General features: G+C 31.5%; 2 protein-coding genes across 2 annotated transcripts in view; one reads left to right on the top strand and one right to left on the bottom strand.

The window, feature by feature from the left end:
• The window catches only part of LOC141325733 (uncharacterized), a 779,461-nt gene that overhangs the window by 375,729 nt on the left and 377,818 nt on the right, over nucleotides 1–25,914 (bottom strand). The window lies entirely within an intron of this gene.
• LOC141325774 (TBC1 domain family member 9-like) overlaps nucleotides 1,632–25,914 on the top strand; it is a 27,669-nt gene continuing 3,386 nt past the window's right edge. Inside the window, exons 1-8 of the mRNA XM_073834509.1 lie at nucleotides 1,632–2,223; nucleotides 12,432–12,542; nucleotides 18,548–18,666; nucleotides 18,755–18,983; nucleotides 20,805–21,066; nucleotides 22,689–22,896; nucleotides 23,456–23,662; nucleotides 24,385–24,558. Coding sequence (XP_073690610.1) covers nucleotides 2,103–2,223; nucleotides 12,432–12,542; nucleotides 18,548–18,666; nucleotides 18,755–18,983; nucleotides 20,805–21,066; nucleotides 22,689–22,896; nucleotides 23,456–23,662; nucleotides 24,385–24,558 — 1,431 coding nt within the window. The 5' untranslated portion in view covers nucleotides 1,632–2,102. The remainder of the gene's footprint in view (nucleotides 2,224–12,431; nucleotides 12,543–18,547; nucleotides 18,667–18,754; nucleotides 18,984–20,804; nucleotides 21,067–22,688; nucleotides 22,897–23,455; nucleotides 23,663–24,384; nucleotides 24,559–25,914) is intronic.

Genomic DNA, 25,914 nt, shown 5'->3' with positions numbered 1-25,914 from the left:
TATTAGATTGTGTTTTTTTTTAACGTCAACACCTACCCAGCCCATTACATGTTACACCGTACTTTTATTTTGACAGGTTGCCGAGAAGTTTCTGTGTCATACAGTATGATATGATGCTAGTTTTAGTGACACTCACAGCAGTTTGGGAGATTGAGTTTATCTGTTCATGTGAGATGCAAATGCCAAAAATTACCGGGAGCGTCACGTGGGTTTCAGTATGCGTGTAGTAAAAGCGCGTCTCCGCAATGCATACATATACAGCTAGGCAAACGGAACATATCGGATTCATATTAAAACGGTCTTTTTGCATTTCAGTTTTCACATACACTAGTCCATATCGCGATTTGAATTAAGTGACTGACCAACATTTGATTTATGAATCCAAAAAACGACGAATTTACGTGGCATTTCGCTATAGTAGATTCGGTTTTTATGAATGGAGGATGACGCGATCCCGTCTGTGTTTTGGCGGAGGAGACTTAAACGCGCGACCATATTCTACTACAGTCTTCGGTATACATCCGCGTTAAACTATCAAGGTGAAAGTCATCATAGCTTGCGTAGTTTAGACCCAGCTCCCAACCCAAATTTGAGAATAGATTAACGGCGATATTTTTTTTATCGCGCGATAAGAGTTTCACGTTAACGCAGCACGTTAACGCCGATAACGGCCCACCACTAATATATATATAATTTATAAAATAATATAACCAGATATATAATAATTATAGCTTATTATTATTAATTATTTCTATTTTAATATAATTAATTAAAATTAAATATTATATATATACACATTCTGTAAATATAGTAAAAAAATGTATTTTCTATTTTTACTATAATTATTTTTTCTATACATACATACATACATGCATAACACTATATATATATATATATATATATATATATATATATATATATATATATATATATATATATATATATATATATATATAAAAGCAGATATAATGTAATTTATACAATTTAAAAATATATATAAACAAATATAAGTATAATTAATTATTATTAATTATTTCTATTTTTTAAATATTAATTAAAAATATTAATTAAATATTACACACATGAATATGAATATTATTATTTCATTTTTTTTATATACTTAATTATAATTAAATATTATATACACATTGGATTTTAAATAGGAAAAAAATCTTTACTTATTTTTCAATTTTTTATCAAATTATTTGTCTTTTTTCTATACATACATGTATGTGTATATATATATATATATATATATATATATATATATATATATATATATATATATATTTTTTTTTTTTTTTTTTTTTTTTTTATTAAATATTATATATACACACACATTTTAAATATATTCTTTACTTATTTTTAATTTTTACTATAATTATTTTTCAATTTGTTTCTATATATCCATTATTTATTTACTTATTAAACATTATTGATGGCCATTACTCAATTTAACCCAATTAATCCTAAACCACCTAAAACATTATTTTAAAGTGAAAAATAATTGTCAATCATTTTGTTTATGTTATATGTTTTCCGCCCACAATCGTGACGTCACAATGGCCTGCCCGTGACGCACGCTGAGTGTGCGCTGCAGAGGCGCTAGTGAGTTAAGCATCATTGGAACACGGCAGAAATGTCAGGCATTGTTTATTTTGCGTGCTTCGGCAGCTCGTTCAAACGCTGAAAATATTCGTATCGTTTACTATTAACCACCGGAATACACTAGTTCTGCTTTTCACGGACTCTGTTAGTCATCGTCAGGCGCTCAAGTCACTGTCGTCCTTTAAGAAAGGTGTGATAACATGGTGTTATTTGTATAGTGTGAGGTGTACGCGCGTCCAAGGAGCTCCAGGAGGACTGTGTATATATTTAAATCAGCGTATTTTAATATTTATCCATCTGCTCGATACAGTAAGTGTTATATTCCACTGACAGCTTATAATTTTGCAATTTACCGCCGTCGGAGATTCGAGGCGCGTTGCTTCCCTATATCGGGAGCGAGCTTTGACGCTTGGATAAGCTTCAGGACGGCGACTCCATACTGGACCACGTATTTAAGATTTGTTTGATGTCCTCGTGAGGAAACCGAGCTGAAGATGTGGGTGAACCCTGAGGAGGTGTTGCTGGCCAGCGCGTTATGGATGACAGAGAGAGCGAATCCCTATTTCATCCTGCAGAAGAGAAAGGGCCATGGAGACGGAGGAGGAGGACTCGCGGGTAAAGACATGATTTCTGAATGAACCGCGTACGCGGTCGTGTTGTTTATGATGATGACAGGTTATGTACAGGTGTGTTCATTCATGCAAGGTCAGGTGGACGCGTGCTGATGTTGGTCACGCCGCGTACGCGGAGACGCACCTGTGCGCGCCCTCGTGCCTGTGCGTAAACATCACCGACAAAAAATGGTCTAGGATTTACTTTGAAACAATTTTCATTGAGGAATTGTTAGTCATTTTTTTAAATAACTCAGACAACTACAAAGACACAGCAAGTAACACATAATCGTAACATAATCGTTGTATTGTTTACAACTTCGAACTAGCATCTTTTATTAGTATTTTCCTAACTTAATGCAAATTTTCAATTACTAAGTATGTTTGAAAATTGAAAATATTACAATGCATTTTAATATTTGTGATCCTGGACTACAAAACCAGTCGTGTGTAGCAAAAAATCATTAGGATATAGAGTAAAGAAAAATACTCCATGAAGATGTTTTGTCAATTTTATACTGTAAATATATCAAAATGGAATTTATTGATTAGTAATATGCATTGCTGATAACTTCATTTGAACAATTTTAAATGGCATTTTCTCAATATTTTGATGTTTTCACACCCTTAGATTCCAGATTTTCAAATAGTTTTCAAATATCGTGGCCAAATATTGTCCTGTTGAATTAAACAGAAAGAATTAAATAGTATATTCTTGTTAAATGTAGGTACTCTAATAATCCTTGTTTTGTTTACAACTTCAAACTAGCATCTTTTTCAGTGATATGATTTGAACGGAGTATGTATTTTCTAATATATTTATTTTTAGTAATTTTCCAACTTAATACAAATGTTCAATACTAATTATGTTTGAAATTTGAAGATATTACCATATTATACATTTTAATATTTGTGAGCCTGGACCACATAACCAGTCTTAAGTAGCCTGGGTATATTTGTAGCAATAGCCAAAAATGCATTGTATGGGTGAAAATGATTTTTTTTTTTATGCCAAATATCATTAGGATATTAAGTAAATATCTAAATGTTCCATGAAGATATTTTGTAAATTTCCTACCATAAATATATCGAAACTTTTTTTTTTTCATTAGTAATATACATTGCTAAAACTTCATGATTTGAACAACTTTACAGAAAGAATTAAATAGTATTTTCTTGTTAAACGTAGGTATTCTAATAATCTTTGTTTAGTTTAAAACCTCGAATTAGCATTTTTTTTCTCAGTAATGTGATTATATATTTTCCATTATATTGTTTGTTTTTTCATATTTTCCCAACTTAATACATTTTTCTGATTATCAGTTAAGTTTAAAATTTGAAAATCACACAATGAATAGTAATATTTTGTACTTAAAATACTACTTTTGGCTGTAATGACATGCAAGTTTCATGCAACTTGCTGATTCATGTTATCCAGTGTTATATGGCCATTTGTGCAAAGACATTCATGTTTCAATTAGATGAGATAAACCAGTAAATATTTTCCAATATTTTTATTTAGTATCTTTTAGTATTTTCCCTACTTAATACATATTTTCAATTAACAATTATGTTTGAAATTTAAAAAATGTACAATACATTTGAATATTTTGCATTCATAATGTCTACTTCTGGCTGTAGTGACATGCAAGTTTGTTCAAAACTTGCTGATTCCTGTTATCCAGCGTTATGTGACCATTTGTACAAAGAAGTTTGTGTTTCGAATTCGAAACTTTGAAAATGTTTACATTAGATGTTGAATGGACATTACAAAGAAGAATAAATAGAAAGTTTCATTTAGTTCTACAGAGTTGCCTGCTGAATACCATGACTGACCGATCAGAACCAGAAATTCTCGGTATACTTAATGATTGTGTGTATGTATGATATTGTGCATAATATAGGCTCACGTGGATTTATACAGCTTCATGATCATATTATTTCCATCACTGCTGTGAACAGGCCATGCAGAGATGTGTATGGTGCTGCATTCAAGCACCACAGAAATGGCTCATTATTGTTTCTGTGGGATGGTTTTAATGTGACCGTGGTTGACCGATGGGGATTTTTCAGTGGCTGATACTGATATCTAGAGATCAGGTTGACTGATGATTAGGAAAATTGATGAAATTAACATTCATTTTCGTGTTGTTAGATTTAGCGCTGTTACACAACCTAAATATTGATTTGACAACATCAAAATGGCCACATATGACCCTGGACCACAAAATCGATCAATTTTTTTAAATAAAAAATTTGACGTTTTTTGAATAATAAGCTTTCCATTGATGTCTGGTTTGTTAGGATGGGACAATATTTTGCTGAGATACAGCTATTTGAAAAATCTGGAATCTGAGGATGCAAATAAATCAAAATATTGAGAAAATCACCTCTAAAAGTTGTACGAATGAAGTTCTTAGAATCTTACAAATCAAAAATTAAGTTTTTATATATTTACGGTAGGAAGTTTACAAAATGTCTTCATGGAACATGACCTTTACTTAATATCAGAATGATTTTTGGCATATAATGGCAAAAATTGGTGATAATTGTGACCCATACAATGTATTGTTGGCTATTGCTACAAATATACCCGTACTACTTACAATTGGTTTTGTGGTCCAGGGTCACAAATATTGGCCAGTTAATCAGCGTGGTATGAAATATGCATTAAGTAACCTAATATTCAATCCATCTAGTGAATTATTAGTGACCAAAGAGGCTCAATAAAGTTTAGTTTGTTCTCAATGCCTTAGAATGGGAAGCTGAGTTGGTTTGGTGTTGTGAAATTGTTTTATTGACCTCACCTGGTGGCTCAAAGTGTATTTATAGCTGGACGTGCTGTATGTGTGGCGTTCGCCTCTTTATCTCTGACTGAAAGAAATCGTGATGGAGCCTTGAAGGGAGTTCTTGAAAAATAATGTGTTTGCGGATTGAATAGCAGAGATCAACACTGTAAAGCCAAAAAACGTTGCCGGTATTTGTGCGTCCCCCCTCTTTGTGTCTGTCAGTGTGTGAAAAGACAGACACAAAGCGTACACTAGCGAGGGAAGATGATGTCATTGTTACATAAATGTGTGAGCTGTGTGCCAGTGAGAGTCGGTGAGCCTGGCACGGCCCAGCAGACTGACCCGCAGAGTCTTGGGTAGCCGGCGTTCAGCCAAATGTACTACAAAAATCCAATGTATATATTCAGTATGTTTACTTACGTTAAACTGACGTTTTTTTTTACGTGAATTTTTACCAAAAGTGGAATGCACAAAGACAATATAGTTGTGCATGATCATTATATGGTTTTCAAAACATTCTTTGCATTTACTGCACACTGTAGGTCCATCGAATTTGAACAGAAATTAGACCTCTTTAAAGGTATACTTCTGAGAAAATGACAATTCTGTCATCAATTACTCACCCACATGTCGTTCCAAACTCGCAAGACCTTTGTTCATCTTCAGAAAAATTAGAATTAGAAATTAGAATATTTTTGATGAAATTTAAGATCTTTCTGACCCTGCAGACAGCAATGCACCAAATTTTGTGCACAAAAAGTATTCTTGTAGCTTTATAAGATTGCATTTGAACCACTGATGTCTCATGGATGGACTATTTTAATGAAGTCCTTACTACCTTTCTGGGCCTTGAACGTAGTAGTTGTGTTGCTGTCTATGCAGGGTCAGAAAACTTCATTTCATCTGTGAGAACAAATGGAGACGTTTGTTTTGGTATTAACACCTAAATCTTACCAGAATATTCTCCCACGTGTCTCCTCTAGAGATCTCAACATGGTCTCAAAATGCACTCAGGTTTTTTGTCATCAGATTCTTCCAAGGAAATCTTTGAGCTCTGATCTCTATATTATTTTTATAGCTTTGTAATCAACAGCTGACTAATTTGTGTCTGTTTTTGAGGCACAAATGTTTTGTAAGAAATTTTTAACAAAAGTGGAATGGACAAAGACAATATATTTGTGCATTGTTATTAAATTGTTTTTTTTTTAAAACATTATTCTTTGCGTTTACTGCATACTGTGGGTCCATCTACCCATAAGACCTTTGTTCATCTCCAGAACACAAATAAAGATATTTGTGATGAAATTTGAGAGCTTTTCCACCCTGCAGACAGCAACGCACCACATTCAAGGCTCAGAAAAGTAGTAAGGACATACTTTTGTACACAAAAAAGTATTTTTACAGCTTCATAAGATTACGTTTGAACCACTGATGGTCACAGGGACTATTTTAATAAAGTTCTTACTACCTTTCTGGGCCTTGAACTTAGTAGTTGTGTTGCTGTCTATGCAGGGTCAGAAAACTCTCGGATTTCATCTTCGAGAACAAATAGAGGCTTTTGTTTTGGTATTAATACCTGAATCTTACCAGAATATTCTCCCACATGTCTCCTCTAGAGATCTCAACATGGTCTCATAATGCACTCAGGTTTTTTGTCATCAGAATCTTCATTGAGCTCTGATCTCTGTATTATTTTATAGCTTTATAATCAACAGCTGACTTTTTTCATGAGAAACATTTGAGACAACATTTGAGACAAAGTTGATGCTAAAGTGATAAATGCTTTAAAAATGGTTGTGAATTATGAAAGAGCAACCTTTCAGCAATCAAACTCGAGGTAGTGCATTTAAAAGCCTATGTAAACATACTATCAATTTGTTCATTAAGAGGTTGACCAATAATCGGTTTTACCGATATTTCCCCTGGTATTTATGCATATTCAATAAACATTTATCGGTTTAATATCGGATCCACCGATTATTGGAGAATTGTGTGCAAGACTGTCATTATGAACCTGTGCACAGGTAAAATAACTTGCTTTGCTATAATTTTACACTTTTTTAACATAGCTGCCAATAATGCACAAATGAGGTGCATTACATAAGTGCTTTATATGTATTTTAAGCTTGGAGTCAAGAAATGGGTCAGATCATGTTCCAAAGACATAACTTTACATAAATTAAATAAAACAGGCTTGAATGAATGCAAAGAATGATCTCTGTATTGTTTCAATAGCTCTGTGATCAGCGGCCGACTCATTTGTGTCTGTTTTTGAGGCATTTTGAGAAACAAAATAATACTTAAGCAATAAATGCTTTAAAAAAATTGTTGTGCGCTAATAAAGAGCGATCTTTGAGCAATCAGTTTGTAGGTAATACATTTAAAAAATCATAAAACAAAAAACATACTTTGTATTCATGAAGACATCCAGAACAGTTGCAAGAGATTGACTGATAAAAGATTTACCGATATTTCCCCAGATATTTATGCATCTTTCCGTAATTGGTTTTGTTATGTCAGATCCACCAATAAATGGAAATTTGCATGCAAGACCACAATTACAAACCTGTTCACAGCTAAACTAACTTGTTTTTCTTAAATTAATAAACTTTGTTAAACTCAGCTGCCATTATGCAATTGAGGTGCGTTACAAAAACAATTGATATGTAGTTTAAGCTTTACACTACAAAAAAGTGAATTAATCTGTCAAATTATGTCCCAAATACGTAACTTTACATAAATGAAATAAAACAGGCTTATATCAATATCGCTTATAAAAAAAAAATCAATGTCAGTCAGTCTCTAATTTTCATCCATTAATATCCATAGGCCAGAGGTCTTCATGCATGTTTTTTGGCCATTCAATACAGTTGTATCAGGTTGATGCCATTCAGGAGAATATTGATTTAGTCTATGTGCTGGTAAGGCTGTTTTTTTGTCAGAGCGGAGATGAATTCAATTGAGGGCAGAACAGTCTATATTTAGAATGAGAAAAGACAACAATGAAATGTTCCTCCCACAACTCCTCATCCAAGCATCCTAACAAGACTCACAAGAATCGCAGGACAGATTGAATTGTGTTCATAGGATTCACATATATGCCAGCCAGGAAACACAAGCATGTAGATAAAAGGCTATGTAGTGTATTACACCCCACCACATTGGTCAGAATGTGCAGTGTACAACAGAGCACTATGCATGCAATGCAATGCAATGGATTGAATATGCAGAAGTTTTATTTTTTATAAACCCAATAACTAGACTCCACTTGCTAAATCAAACGTTCACAATGACGTCTTGTGACATCGATGTAGAATACTGTTGTTGAAGCATTTATTATTGTTTTATATTTTTACAAATAGCAGGCAGTGTGCAGAACAAACTGCAATTCACTAGTTTGCAATTTGACTGACATTTTGACCAATAGATGATCTAAACATCACAGTTTGACCTCTTAACTCAATACGAAGAGTATGAACTTCCAGTGTTACTTCCTTTTTTAAAGAAGTCTCTTCTGCTCACCAAACCTGCATTTATTTGATCTGAAGTACAGCAAAAGCTGTAATATTTTGAAATATTTTTACAATTTAAAATAACTTTTTTTCTATTTCAATATATTTTAAAATGTAATTTAATTCTGTGATCAAAGCTGAATTTTAGCATCTTTACTCCTGTCATGATCATTTAGAAATTACTACTTTTATTTAGCAAGGATGCTTTAAATGGATCAAAAGTGATGATAAAGACATTTATTATGTTACAAAATATTTCTGTTTCAGATAAATTTCTATTCATTAAAGAAACCTGAGAAAATTCTACTCAGCTGTTTTCAACATAATAATAATAATTTTCTGAGCAGCAAATCAGAATATTAGAATGATTTCTGGAGGATCATGTGACTGGAGTAATGATGCAAAAATTTCAGCTTTGAAATCACAGGAATAAATTACATTTGAAAATGTATTCAGATAGAAAGCAGTTATTTTGAAGTAATACAAATATTTCAAAATTTTGCTGTTTTTGCTGTACTTCTGATCAAATAAATGCAGGCTTTGTGAGCAAAAGAGACTTTTGTATTTGTATTGGCTTCTGTTTTGTATATATTTTCAAACCATAGAGAATGATCTTATATCCTGTTTCTCGTATTCATTGTTAAGTGTGAAGTGATTTCACATGATGGAAATCTAGTGTGATTCCACCTCAATATAAAATAGAAAGTGTTAACCAACATTGCTACTGTGTAACAGTGTGAATTTAAGCCGTAGTGTGTGAATATTAATTCTGGCAGGCGTTGCTTGAAAACCTTTTGGGACTGTCCAGTCAAGCAGTTTAATTAATATTCACAATCCAAGAATAGAATATTTAATGTTTATTGCAGAAGAAATTTGTTTCATATAGTTGAATGTGTTTGTGTTATTAATCTATCAATAATTTAAAGTTTTTTTTCTGAAATGCATAAATATAATATGAGGCTTAATGAATGCTATGTTGTAAAATATGCCAAGTATTTGACAGTACGAGGCTATCGTTTCGTTTCAAAGAAACTGGAAATACTGGAACTAGAGACGGTTTATCAAAGAATGAACTGAATGTTGTTGATGTGCACGTAGGCTCCTCAGCATAGCGCTCATCACTGGCATCTCTGCCACTGAATAGATCATGTGACCCTTACAGTATTCTCCAGTCTCTGCTCTCTTGTTTCGCAACCAAGGAAACCGTGGCTCATCCGAGCATATGAAAGCAGGAACGGAAAGTCATGTGTTCAGGAGGGGGGTGTTATTGCACTTACGAGTTCCAGAAGAAACAGGAAGCCAGATTTGTTTGGAGGATCCTGATTCACACATTCAACTTTGGCAAAATCTGTGGTGTCAAAAGATATATTTTACTTTCCTAATGCATTCATCAGTTATTCCAAATGAACGTTCTCTAGTTCTCGAATCCCATTTTTGCTTGTGCATTTTGAAACTGGCTGAACCTGCCCAGCCCGCATTGGGTTGTGAAAGCGTTTTTTCGGTTTTGGGAGAAGGTGTGCTGGAGATGAAGAGCTCCTCCTCTGATCTGCAGGTTTTGCAGACGTCTGATGCTTTGAAAGCAATTCCAACACATTCTCACCCTGCGGCAGCGCTAATGCTCCTCAGGTAGAGTCTTCAAAGCTGTTAACAGCGTTTGCAGGCTTGCCCAAGGGGGTTTACAACAGCAGCCTTTGAGGATTCATGTTTTTTGGTTATTTGTTTGTTTTATTGCAACTGACCCAATCTACATGTAGTAAGAGATAAACTATACTTTTTGAAGTTTCCGTCTTTTGAACACTGACTACCTTTTGAAAGCTTGGTGTCTGTAAGATTTTATTTTATTGTTTTGAAAGACGTTATATCTGCAAACCAAAGCGGCATATACTGTATTTGATTTAAAAAAAATATAGTAAAAACTGTAAAATTGTGAAATATTATTACTGTTTTAAATAACTGTTTTATATTTGAATATATTTTAAAATTAAATTTATTTCTGTGATGCAAAGCTGAATTTTCAGCATCATTACTTCAGTCTTCAGTGTCACATGATCCTTCAGAAATCATTCTAATATGCTGATTTCTGCTCAAAAATATTTGTGGAAACTGATACATTTGTTCAGGATTCATTGAATATCAGGATTTATGCATTTATTTAAAATAGAATCTTTTGTAAGATTATAAATATGTTTACTGTCAATTTTGATCAATTTAATGCATCTTTGATGAATAAAAAATATCTATTTTTAATATATTTATTGCTATTAACTCTACATAACAAAAATAGGTAGTTACAATGACAGACTTATAGCATAAATGCTCATGTAAATTCACATGCAACGGTCAACAGGCAAAAAAATAAAAATAAATCTAATATATACATACATTTACAAAAATATATACACGCAAATACTAAAATACACATAAATAAAAATAATTAAACAATTAAATTAATAAATATATATATGTTGTATCGGTACATCCCTGTTTCTAATTATTATCAATATTTAAAACAGTATATTTATTTCAGGATTCTTTGATGAATAGAAAGATCCAAAAACCAGCATTTATCTAAAAATAAAAAGGTTTTGTAATATTATACACTGTACCATTCAAAAGCTTGGAGTCCGTATTTTTTCCTTTAATTAAAGACATTAAGAATGTTAGAAGATTTCTATTTCAGATCAATGCTGTTCTTTTAAACAGTCTGTTCATTAAAAAACCTGAAAAAAAAATCATACTATATTTTTAACATAATAATAAATGTATTTTGAGCAGCAAATCATCAGCATATTAGAATGATTTCTGAAGGATCATGTGACACTGAAGACTGGAGTAATGATGCTAAAAAATTAGCTTTGAAATCATGGGGAAAAAATACATTTTAAAATATATTCAAATAGAAAACAGTTATCTTAGATAGTAAACCTATTTCAACATTTTACTCTTTTTGCTGTACTTTAACCCCAAAAAATATTTTATTATCTCATCAAGTGTATCCTATTTGTGTTCTTTTTTCTAAAACTATTTAGTAATTTCTTTAAGAAATCTAAGTGACCCTAAACTTGTAAATGGTATTAAATAAAAACATTTTTTTTTTTTTCACTGAATTGGTTTAAAATTTGATACTTATATCCCCGGTTTCTTAAACAAGGCTTAAGCCTAGTCCTAGACTAAAATGTTAATCTGAGCTGTTTCAACTGAAAGAAACTTGCACTGATTGATCTATATATAAATATATCAGTGCCTTTGTTTTGTCTTTAGATGCATACCAATGATGTTTTTTTTCTAAGGCATGTTTATAAAAATTACTTAAATGTGCTAATTGAACAATGGTCTAATCCTGGCTTAGTCAAAGCCCTGTCTGTGAAACCAGGCCATAATGATTCATTATTATTATTATTATTATTATTATTATTATTATTTGATCAGAGAAAATCATTTTGACCAAACAGCTGTAGATTTCGATAAGAGAATGAAATAATTTAATGCAAAAAATAAAATAAATCGCTTTATTGGAACAGTTTGAGCTGATTCACTTACCAAGTGTAATGGCAGTTATGCTGGCAAACCATAAATAAGGAACCGTATTAAATCATCATTTTCATAATGTTCTCATAACTGTCCCAAGACAAGGATCACAAGATCGCAACACAAGCCTACCAATGTGGTCATTAGGAAACATAATATTTTGCAACAGAGTCACTTTTATAGCAAAACTAAAATGAAAAACACAAGCCATTTAATAAATCTAACTAATCTTAACATCTGAAATTTGAACTTCAGTTGAAATTTTAAATGCTTTTGAAAATGTCAATGTGAACTTATTTTCTTAGGTCATGATTCATTTAGTCTGTTTTAAGCTACTGCTATCCAGTCATCATTCTGAACATGTGTTGTCTGTTGTCTCTCAGGTCTGCTGGTTGGTACCCTTGATGTTGTGCTGGACTCGAGCGCCCGTGTGGCCCCATACAGGATTCTCTACCAGACCCCAGATTCCCTGGTTTACTGGACCATTGCCCACGGTAACATACTGCCTCCGAACCCCCGCCGCCTCCCGTTCTGGAATATTCCCTCTCGTTCCGCATGCTCCCTGATGGCCGCTCTCTGCCGGAGCATTACCTCATGCCCTAGTGCCTCTAAAGTGCAATCTGAAGTCAGAAATCAATGTCCACTTGTCTTTCAAATGCTGCCCGGATAACATGATGTTCACTCTCTGTCTCCGCTTTTAAACTTCAGTTTAGGGCATTCAAAACTTCAATGTAGGAATCAATGTGTTAGCAAAGCCGATGTTTGTTAGGAATTGGTATTTGTGCTGGAATACAAAGAGTCTGCTGATGGAGGAAAGTGTGGTTGATGTGCAATTAAGAGCACTTATGATGAGAGCAGCTCTGCTTAGAGTAACAGTGAATTTAAACACACTGAAACCAGTTCTGCTATAGCGTTTTTACTATAGAAGATATATTTTGCGCAGGTCTACTTTATTCTGATTGCATGTGAGGAAATATAGAATTAGTTGTCGCAACACTAAAAATTTAGTAGTTGGCGCAATACATTTCTCTACAATTTTCAGTAAAGATTCTCAGTATCAGTTTCACAACTATTGTTTTTGCAAAATAATTTTTTAGTGGTGAGATATTACTTTATTTGTATTTTTTTTTTTTAATAATATTTTATTTTATTTTATTTTTATAAATCTGAATACAAATGCATTTATTTAAATATTAGTCCAAATTAATAATTCTAAAAAGGCTAAAAGGCTAAAAAGCATTTTTTAATTATTATTTTTTTATAATCCTAGGATGCATTTACAGTGCATTGAGGCTGATGTTAAAGTAAATGACTAAATAAATGTATCACTAATGTAATAATTTAATTTTATAAAAAAATGAATTCAGTGTTTTTACTAAAATGTAATATTACATTTATATAAAATAAAATAATATTAAGATTAAATTTAACATTTATTGTAAATCGTTGGTTGTCAGACATTTTTAACAACAAGTATTTTTAATTAGTTAATTCAAATTAGAATTTAATTATTTAATATGTGTGTGTGTGTGTGTGTGTATGTGTGTATATATATATATTAGGGCCGGGACTTTAACGCGTTAATTTAGATTAATTAATTACACAAAAATAACGCGTTAAATTTTTTTAACGCATTTTAATCGCACTTAATTTTGCACCGCGGAACGTTTCTCACTGGATGAGTTTCAGCGGACCGATTATACTGGAGCACCAACTAGCGTTTAGACGAAGGATTGCGCATATCACCGCAGCACATCGAGCCTCAAGTATCACCTCAATGCTTTTACAGAAGGTCTACCTACCTATAGGGTACCTGAATTTCTGAAATGTAGGCTAGTATATTTCTAAATATCCCAGTGTTTCCCTTACCATTATCTTAGGGGGGCGCGTTTACAATGTCTCCTCCAAGGAAACACGGACTGGATCGCGGACTCCATTCATAAAAACCGAATTTACTATAGCGCGGAATGCCACGTAAATTCATCGATTTTTGGATTGATAAATCAAAAGTTCGTCTGTCACTTAATTCAAATCGCGATATGGACTAGTGTCTGTAAAAACTGAAATACAAAAAGACCGTTTTAATAGGAATCCTGCATGTACCGTTTGCCTCTGTATGTTAGAATGGCAGAGACGCGTTTTTTTTTTTTACTGCACGTGTGATGCTCCCGTTAATTTTTGGCATTTGCATCTCACATGAACAGATAGACTCAATCTCCAAAGCTACTGTCAGTGTCACTTTTACCGTTTCATTTGAGAAAACTAGCATCATATCATACTTTACACACAGAAACTTCACGGCAACCTGTCAAAATAAAAGTACGGTTTAACATGAAACAGAACAATATTCCTATTTAAATAATTGACAAAAAACAATATATATGATAAAAAATAAATATAACAACAAGATTAACCACTTAATTGTGGAAAAAAATACTACGATTATTATTTAGATGTTAAATTATTATTATTTATTGATTTTAACAGCAAACATCTGTTTGTTTGCCAAAAATTAAAAAGGTTTATTTTTCATTTGATTAAAAATAAATAAATGTTTATGCTTTCATTTGATTATGAGAAAAATTAAAACACAAGAATTTCTTAAAAAAAAAAAAAAAAAAAATAGCAAAAGATTGTAAAGCCCTATTGTTCAAAATGTTAAAATAGAGAGTTTTGAAATTATTTTTTCACTGAAATAAATGTTTTCGTTATTACACAAAGTAGGGTAAAATACCGAGAGAAAAAAAGTATGGAAACCTAGGGGAAACACTGTATCCTATAGACCTTTTTCCTGAGTAAACGATGAGCGCCGCCATTACGAATTCTAACGTCAGATTGAATGCTTTTCTTTTCCGGTTTCCATAGGAACTCATTCAAATAGCGTCCATCTGTTTTTAATGTAGCTAACGTCCGCTGCTTCGTGTCATCTACACACTCAATAAAGTGAGGCACTGACAAATGACGGTCATTGCGACATTGCCAAGAGATGGCGCTATGGAGCCATGTGCTTTTTAAAAACATTTGAATAGGTTTAACATTAGTTTATTAGCTCGGAATATACCCTAATTTGACTAGAAACAATGCAGACCGGAAATGCAAAGCATTCTTTCAGTTAAGAGCCGGACTTACTTCCGTGTTCAGGAAAAAGGTCTATTGCTACACTTAATGGCAATATTGCACTGGTCTGTTGGACTTGGTTGAACAAAAATAAACAATATTTTGTTGCTTAAGTTTATGTATTCAGTCATTATTCAATGGTATACTAAAAATCCATATGAAAAAACTTACTTCTCACTGTTCTCAGGTCAAATATTTATATGCGATTAAAATGCGATTAATTTCGATTAATTAATTACAAAGCCTCTAATTAATTAGATTAATTTTTTTAATCGAGTCCCGGCCCTAATATATATATATATATATACATATTTATAAATTATTATTATTTTTTTTTTACATTTTTTAAATAATCCTAGGCTGCATTTATAGTGCATTAATACAATGAGACTGATGTAAGCAAGCAAATGTATAAATATATAAATAATGTAATAATATATTATTAATTATAAATTATTAAATAATTAATTAATTTAATTATATGTGTCTGTATATGTGTGTATGTGTGTGTGTGTATATATATATATATATATATATTAGTGGTGGGCATAGATTAATTTTTTTAATCTAGATTAATCTAGATTAAATCTTGAAATTAATCTAGATTAATCTAGATTAAAATGGCTAATTTAAATTCTGCTGAAGGCATTCAGAATATGTGTGCTACCCAAATAATGACTAAAAGTAAGTCTTTGAGAACGGGTTTCTCAAGCCAGGTGGCGCATTAGACCAGGCGATCATCTCCTGTTTCCAAAATGCATTACAAACTGCTTGACAATTGCATTTACAACACAATTAACTATACAAACTTGTGTAACCAAGTACTTCTGCGCAAAAGGCTGTACGACGTGCGCGTTCCCGTAAAATACACAGGCGCGCGGGTATGGATAGCCTATCTGCGTGCATAGTCTTCCAATAAACTGCGTTGCTTTTAGAAGCGTCAATTCAGTTGTTGCATATAGTTTAATGTCTTTATTTTGGGATTATCAAAGTAAATTATAACTCAAATTTGAGATTTTACTGGGCCACAGCAGATTTTCACTGGGGCACGTGCCCCAGTAAAAAGGGTCTAGCAACGCACGCACCTGCCCTGAAGCGGCTTCATAGCTGCATCCATGTCTGCGCGTCTCATTTGATGTGGTAATTTCACAGAAGTTGAAGACTCGTTCTCGCCCCCTACAGTGCAATTCAACTAGATATACGTCATCCGCGCTAAAATATCAAGGTGAAAGTCATCATATCTTGCGTAGTTTAGACCCAGCTCCCAACCCAACTTTGAGAATAGATTAACGGCGATATTTTTTTTATCGCGCGATATGAGTCTCACGTTAACGCAGCACGTTAACGCCGATAACGGCCCACCACTAATATATATATATATATATATATAAAATAGTAAAAATAAATACATACAGAATTAGTGCTGTTCAAATGTTTTTTTTTATATATAAATCTGAATACAAATGCATTTATTTAAATATTAGTGCAAATTAATAATTCTAACTACATAATATATTAAAACAGTAATTTCAAGTAAGCATTGCTTTAAAAAGAGAAATACACATTCAGTAATAAAATGAAAAAGCAAAGAATCCTAGCGTCCAGCCCCAGACTAGAACATTATGTGTGAAGCCAAAAGAGAGCGCTGGCTTCCCAGAGGAGCGGAGAGTGCTCTGTTTCTGAGCTAATCTGGTTTGCAGGCAACAGCGAATGCTGGTTCATATTTCACAAGCTGTTACTTTTCTAGCTGCAAGCCATTTGGTAAATCTCTTTATTTAAGGCGAGAGACCTGTTTGCCTTCGCTGAGATGTGCATATGTTTTATGAAAAGGCTTCAGCATGACTCCACATAGGCACTTTTTTTTTTACAGTGCATCAATATTTTGAGACTGATGCTACAATAATCAACTAAATAAATGTATAAGTATAGTAAAAAAAAAAAAAACAAAAAAAAAACGAATATATATATATATATATATATATATATATATATTTTTTTTTTTTTTTAATTTACTATATAATATTACTATTTTTATGTATTATTTAAAAATATATTTTTGGTTGTCATTATAAACAACATTATACACAGCATTATAAACCTCTAAATGTACTAAATGTTTAGTATCAAATTTATATGTAGAAATATTATTGTGAAATAAAATAAACATATTATTTAAAAAATAATATTAATATTAAACATGCAATTTATTAATAATATTACTATTTTTATTTGTTATTAAAATATATTTTTGTTTGTCAGACTCAAACAAGTAAATTAATTAAATGTTTTACTAATATTTAATATTACATTTACATTTATTAAATATATATATATATATATATATATATATAAATAAATAAGATTAAATTTAACATTAATTAACTAAAATTAATTTAATTAGTTAATTAGAATTGAATTATTGAATTATACATTTAATATAATTTATACATTGTTATAAAAAATAATATTTTCAGTCAGTTGGAGTCAGTATAATTGTTTGTTTGTTTGTTTGTTTGTTTGTTTGTTTAAGAAATATTTAAATTAATACTTTTTTAGCAAGGATGCTTTAAATTGACCAAAAAATGCTGTTCTTCTGAACTTTCTATTCATCAAAGAAACTTGAAAAAATTCTACTTAGCTTTTTTCAACATAATAATAATAATAGATGTATTTGGAGCAGCAAATCAGAATATTAGAATGATTCCTAAAGGATCATGTGACTGGAGTAATGATGCAAAAAATGTAGCTTTGAAATCACAGGAATAAATTATATTTTAAAATATATTCAAATAGAAAACAGTCATTTTAAATAGTAAAAATATTTCTGTTTTTGCTGTACTTTGGATCAAATAAATGCAGGCTTGGTGAGCAGAAGAGAGCAGAAAAACCCTTTCGACTGGTTGTGTGTGTGTGTGTGTGTGTGTGTTTATATTCTCTCTATATAAAAATGGAAAATACAAATAAATATATTGTGAGTATGCTTATCAATATTAATTTTACTATTAATTTAATTTAATATTAAATGTTAGTTAACAGACATTATTTTGTTATACAACCGTATTTGTTTATGTGAATTTTGGTTGAACAGCACATGGTGCGTGGCTAGTTAGTTTGTAAAGTGTATTTCTGTCTTTACCTAATTACAAAGTACTTGTCACAGAACGCTCTTAATGAATCATTTGGCTTTCCAGTAATGTGTTTGATTTATTGCCGGAGGAGAGCCGTGCTAATACACAATTAATTAAATGATGAACCCGGACCCATCTGCGCTTCGATTCTGAGCAAATGAAGCCGCTGCGCATAAAGACTTCAGATGAAATTCATTACCCTAAATGCACGGATTAGTATTATTTGACGACGCAGAGGCTTTTGTTTCTCTCAGGGAGCTCTCGTAAGGAGATCACAGAGAACTGGGAATGGCTGGAGCAGAATCTGCTGCAGACGCTCTCCATCTTCGAGAACGAGAATGACATCACCACCTTCGTCAAGGGCAAAATACAGGTTGCTCATTAGCATCAAACACGCTATTGATTTAATTGGTGCTTTATTACAAGCCTGAGTGCTTATTCATGTGTGTCTGTGTGTTTAGGGTATTATAGCCGAATACAACAAAAGCCATGATGTCAAAGAAGATGACGACACGGATAAGTTTAAGGAGGCCATCGCTAAGTTTCGCAAACTCTTTGTCATGCCGGAGGAGGAGAAGCTGGTGAACTACTACTCCTGCAGCTACTGGAAGGGGAAGGTGCCGCGGCAGGGCTGGCTGTACCTCAGCATCAACCACCTTTGCTTTTATTCCTACCTGCTCGGGAAAGAGGGTGAGATTTTATCGATTGCAATGTAATGATTTGTTTTAAAGGGACAGTCCATCCAAAAATGAAAATCCTGTCATTGATTATTCACCTTCTTGTCGTTCCAAACCCGCAAAACCTTTGTTCATCTTTGGAAGACAAATTAAGATGTTTTTGATGAAATCCAAGAGCTTGCATACACAGCAAGGGTCCTACCACCTAGGTAGGTCAAGGCCTAGAAAAGTAGGAAATACGTCAATAAAATAGTCCATGTGACATCAGTGCTTCAACCGTAATTTTACGGAGCTACAAGAATACTTTTGTGTGCATTTTTAGGTGAACTATCCCTTTAAAATAGAGCAAATGTTACAATTAGACAATCTGACAATACTCCAGTGACAACAATTAAAAGAAATGCTTTTCTTACTTAGATTTGTTTTCTTGTTTCCAGCCAAAATATCGAAAAATTCTTAAGTCAAGAAGGATTTTCTAGACGAGTACAAATGATTGTCTTGTTTAGTCAAAAAATAGTCAGAATTAATTGTGCTTTTGCTTGAAACAAGCAAAATAATCTGCCAAAGGGGTAAGAATTTTTTTTCTGTTTTCTTGCTTACCCCATTGGCAGATTGTTTTGCTTTTTCTAAGGCAGTTGAATGAGGAAAAAACATTTTTTTCATTAGTCCGTAAATTTATATTACTGAACCGGTCATGGTTGACAATATTTCTTGAAGTGAGTATCAATTATTTAAAAAATCTGAAATATTTTTCCTTTCTAATTTTCATTTTGATTAGCTTAAGTAAGTATTAAGCTAGAGCTAAAAAAAAATAATAAAGTAAATTAAAAATTAAAAAAATGTATATAAATAAAACAAAACATAAACAAAAACTATAATATTATATCAGTGATATTAAACAAAATAACACACTGTAAAAAAAGGCTTATGTTACTTTTTTATTGTTTCTAGTCAAAATATCTAATAATTCTCTGCATGCATTTACTAGACAAGCAAAATGATATAAGATATTCAGTCTTGTTTCCAGGAGCAGAAAAAGCTAAATTAAGTGCAGTTTGCTTAAAATAAGTAAAATGATCTGCCAGTGGGATAAGTAAAATACTCTTGATTTAAGGGGAGGCACTGCAGGCAAAAACACAGTTTTTTCATGCACCTGTGAAATTTGAGATTTTGGGCTTTTTGGTTTTTCATAAAGTGTTTTTTTAGACTAGTGAAAATAAAACATCCAGAAGACACTGTTAAGTGTTTATTTTATAGCACTTCATCTATTTGTGTCAATAGATTTCAATTACAATACATATTTTTAAAGACCGTTTTCTCAAAATTAGTGTTTCTCCTACACTGAGCCATAAATCTCCACTTCAGTAACACTTACTAACACCAAACTTTACATTTTTATTCCTGTCTATATCCTGAAGGCTTTTACAGAGAGATTTGTTCATATATAAGTAGCTTGATTATATACATTTTATTTGCCAAAAAACTGTAAAAAAAAAATATATATATATATAGTCTTCTGCCTGTTCTAAGTATTTTCTGATTTATGGAGTGACAAAATGTAAGAGAACTTTTAATACGAAAAATGTTTGCAATTATAAATGTACAAAATTAACTGGGTAAGTAAGGTGATAACTAATAATAAGGAAAGCAGGCATTCTGAAAGCATTCTGAAAAGCAGGCTTTGGTTGTTGTAATATTACTGTAAAAAAATATGCATACCAAACAAAGTCAAAATATTGCTTGTTCGTACACAAAACTGTAATTTAGGGGATTCAGTCCCGTATATTAAAGCAGTTGTCACTCCTGACTCTGTGTGTGTAATGGTTTGTTTCAGCTAAGCTGGTGATCCGCTGGGCCGACATCACTCAGCTGGAGAAGAACGCCACGCTGCTGCTGCCGGACATGGTGCGTGTCAGCACACGCTGCAGCGAGCACGTCTTCTCCGTCTTCCTCAACATCAACGAGACCTTCAAACTCATGGAACAGCTCGCCAACATAGCCATGAGACAGCTGCTGGACAACAAGGGCTTCGAGCAGGACCGCTCTCTGCCCAAACTCAAGAAGAAGTCGCCCAAGAAAGTGTCGGCCCTCAAAAGGTGAGTAAAAGCAACAACATTTAAGAAGATAAAGTGGATCTATCAAGATGAAGTGATGCTAGAAAACTGGTGTTAGGAGTGAATTAAAACATTTACAAAGTTACAAAGAAAAATTTATCTTAATTAAAAAAAATACATATATATATATATATATATATTTTTTTTTTTTTTTTCGCTGCAGATTAATCTTTTAAAATTTTGTCCATAAATATTAAAATTAAATATATTATTTTTTTATTTAAAAGATGAAACTTATTTTAATATTTATTTAAATCTGTTTGAACTTATTTAACCTTTTTTAATAACTAAGCACCTGGCAGTTGTTTTTTTGCTTGATTATTAATAGACATTGCTAGTTTATTATGTAAAGGGAAAAGCTAGCAATTTTTTTTAAATATTATAATTATAGCAAAATAAACTTAAAAAATAATTGTAAATAAATTTAAATGATGAAAAATGTGAAAAATGATTTTCGGTCACACTTTATATTAGGTGGCCTTAATTATTATGTACTTAAAAAAGTACAATGTACATAATGTGGTCATATTGCATTGCAAAACGCTTTTGCTTCTATTAAGGTTGGATATGGGTAAGGTTAGGGACAGGTTTGGTGGTATGGATAGCTTTAAGGGTGGATTAGGGTGTAAGGGTAGGTTCAACAGTGGTAATTACAGAAATTAATCACAAATGTAAGTACATATAGGTTTTTAAAAATATATAAATTCAATGTAAAAACATGTATGTACACAATAAGTACACTGTACCAAATTATTAATTTAAATGTAAGTACATAGTTGTTAAGGCCACCTAAAGTAAAGTGGGACCTGATTTTCTAAACAAATATTTTAGTTTTTATTATTTATTATATTTAAATATTCTTTAATCAAGATACATTTACTTGAGAATCAAACTTACTTAAGATATAAAGTATATAATAAAGAATATTTATAAAGATATAATATTAAATATCTGGCAGTGGCATAAGAAAAATAAAACTTGTTTTCCTTTGAATCAAATTATTTAATTAAATGTATTTTTCATTTATTAAATTTATTTGTGCATTTATTTATTTATTTATTTTTACCCCATTTGCAGATTGTTTTTCTTGTTTCAAGTATAAACTCACTTAATTTTGCTAATTTATTTCAGAAAATGAGACTTAATGTCTTTAAGTAATCAAGTTAATGTATCTTGATTTCAGAAAATGTTGATAATTGTGCTGTAAAATGGGCCAAATAGGAGTTAGAAATCATTTTTGCAGTGAGATCAGTCAAATAACTGCTGCTTATTGAATTTATCAGATAATATCAGAAGCAAAAGTAAGATTCCTTAAAAATGACAGCTGAAGTACCAAACAGTGAAAGATTTATATTTTGGAGTGAATGGCCGTCTGGCAGCTGTGTGAAATTGAAAGTAGAAAATCTGGTTTTCCTTCAGAGCGCATTCAACCCCGTCTGTGCAAACTAAGAGGATTATGTGAGAACGCCTTGACGTGCAGAACAGCTCCAACTATTTTATAGCAAAGTGACAAAGCGAGTTTTAGTTCGCTATATGCATTTAGAAGAAGTTTAGGAAACATATATTAGCATTTTTTAATATTACATTTGTTTTTGTGACTTCAGGGACTTGGACGCCAGGGCTAAAAGCGAACGATATCGGGCGCTTTTCCGCCTTCCGAAAGATGAGAAATTAGACGGCCACACAGACTGCACGCTATGGACACCCTTCAACAAGATGCACATCCTCGGACAGATGTTCGTCTCCACTAATTACATCTGCTTCACCAGTAAAGAGGAGACCGCCTGCAGCCTGATTATCCCACTCAGAGAGGTGCGTCACGCCAGACACTGCATACTAAACTAATGACATGATGCTCTAATAAGCATAAAAGTATACACCATGCACAAATGTGACCCTGGACCACAAAACCAGTCATAAGGGTCCTTTTTTTTTAAATTGTGATTTATACATCATCTAAAAGCTAATAAATAAACCTTCCATTGCTGCATGGTTTGTTAGGATAGGATAATATTTGGATGAGATGCAACTATTTGAAAATCTGGAATGTTTGTTCCAATAGAACTTCCAATAGTTCCAATAGTTGGAACTTTAATCACCTTGATTGAAAAGAAGTTCTTAGCAATGCATATTACTAATCAAAAATTAAGTTTTGATATATTTAAGATAGGACATTTACAAAATATCTTTATGGAACTTGATCTTTACTTAATATCCTAATGATTTTTTGGCATATAATGGCTTATATGGCTTATAACCAGTCTTAATGACAATTAGGTTGGCCTCCTGTTTCTCTCAGAAATGTGGCACACTGTGAACTTAAAAATAGGTTGGCATTTACATTTTGCCTTTCCCTTTGTCTTTTCACTAGGTGACCATCGTTGAGAAAGCCGATAGCTCTAACGTCCTTCCCAGCCCCTTGTCAATCAGCACCAAAAACAAAATGACCTTCCTCTTTGCCAACCTCAAAGATCGGGACTTCCTGGTGCAGAGGATCTCGGACTTCCTGCAGCAGACCACCTCCAAAATCTACTTGGAGCGGGAAATCACGGGCAGCCTCAGCAGCTCAGACGACGAGGTAGAAATGATGGTGTTCTTTTGTCTGTTTTCTGGAATCTGAGGATGCAAAAAATATAAATATTGAGAAAATCCCCTTAAAAAGTTGTCCAAATGAAGTTCTTAGCAGTGCACATTACGTTTTGATGTATTTACGGTAGGTAATTTACAAAATATCTTCATGGAACATGATCTTTACCTAATATCCTAAGGATTTTTGGCATAAAAGAAAAATCTATAATTTTGACCCATACTATGTGTTGTTGGCTATTGCTGCAAATATACCAGTGCTACTTCAGCAAGGATGCAATAAATTGATCAAAAGTGACAGTAAAGACATTTATAATTTCTCAAATGATGTATATTTAAAATAATTTCTATTGAATTGAATGTTTTATTCATCAAAGAATATTCTATAATTTTAATATATAAAAAAAGATTCTTCTGCTCACTAAGGCTGCATTTATTTGATCAAAAATACATTAAAAACAGTAAAATTGTGAAATATTATTACAATTTAAAATAGCTATCTTCTATTGTAATATATTGTAAAGTATAATTTAATTCTGTGATGCAAAGCTGAATTTTCAGCATCATTACTCCAGTCTTCAGTGTCACATGATCCTTCAGAAATCATTCTAATATGCGAATTTGATGATCAAGAAGCATTTCTGATTATCATCCATGTTGAAAACAGTCATGCTGCTTTATTTTTTTGTAATTTTGTGACATATTTGTGTGCAGGTGTACTCTCAGCAGGGCAGTGTCTTGTCCTGTAGTCCTCAGCGCAGTGCTCTCAGCTCTGAGGGAGAGAGCGACAGGCAGTTCAATCTCAATGATAACAGGGTTCCCACCGCAACACAGGCCCTGATGACCATGTACCGCCGACGGTCGCCGGAGGAGTTCAACCCCAAACTGGTACAGCAATCTCATGCCTGATCACAATCACCACAGCATTGTGTTTGCTTTTAATAAAACAACAGGAAAACACCAATGTTAAGTCAATAGTTGTATTTGTGCTTATAAATTAATAATAATTGTCAAAGTAAACAAATCTTACGTAAAGCTATTTACAAGCAACACAACAATCGATAACTAAAGGAGTCTAATGCACCACATTTAAAATTCTTTTGGAAAGTTTTTTTTTTTTTAAATATTTGGAATTAGATTTTATATTTTTGCTATCTTTTTTAGAAAATGTTGTATTTTTGTATTTTTTATTATTTTATTGTCTGTATAATTTGTATTCATTTTTATTTATTAGTCGTAGTGTATTTATTTTTAGTTATTTTATTACTTCAAGTTGAACTAAAAAAAATATATATATTTTATTTTATGATATATAATATAAAGATATAATAATATAGTATATAAATATTATATATATAATATATTCAATGTAATATACAAATATTAATTCATAAAATGTTGTATTTTACATTTTTATTGTTTTAATATTTTCTGTCATATTTTCATTTAGCATTTTATTTAATTTTATATAACAAAAAAAATTATTTATTAGTCAGTTTATTTATTTTTAGTTATTTTATAACGTCAAGTTGAACCAAAAAAACAAGATTTTTATATACTTTCTTTTATTATATATAATAATATAGTATAGAAATATATGTATATATATATAATATATTAAATATAATATTATACAAATATTAATTAAATATTAATTTATTAAATATTTTATAGTTTTTTTTATTATTTTCATATTTTCTTCTATTTCAGTTAGCATTTATTTTATTTTTTGTAATAAATATAATTTTTATTCATAAGTCGTAGTTTATTTATTTTTAGTTATTTATTATGTCAATGATGAACCAAACAAAACAAGATTTTTATATATTTTCTTTTATTAAATATAATATAAAGATATATAAATATTATATATAATAATAATAATAATAATAATAATAATTCGTACATAAATATTATGTATATAATAATATAAAAAAAATAATTATTAATTTATAAAATATTTATTTTTCTAATTTTTATTATTTTCATATTTCTACTTCAGTTAGCATTAATTTTATATAACAAAAAATTCTGAGTTGTTGTTTATTTATTTTAGTTATATTTTTTATTTCAAGTTGAACTAATAATAATATATATTAATATAAAATTAAATGATAATTTATAAAATATTTTGTTATCTTTTTATTTTTATTACTTTCATATTTTCTTTATTTCAGTTAGCATTCATTTTAAGTAACAAAAAAATTCTGGTTTTAGCTTTAGATTAAGTTAACGATAATAGCC

Source organism: Garra rufa, chromosome 2 (assembly GCF_049309525.1).
Source record: "Garra rufa chromosome 2, GarRuf1.0, whole genome shotgun sequence".
Lineage (NCBI taxonomy): Eukaryota > Metazoa > Chordata > Actinopteri > Cypriniformes > Cyprinidae > Garra > Garra rufa.
Note: the sequence above shows the minus strand (reverse complement) of the source record. Positions and strands in the feature narration are given on the sequence as shown.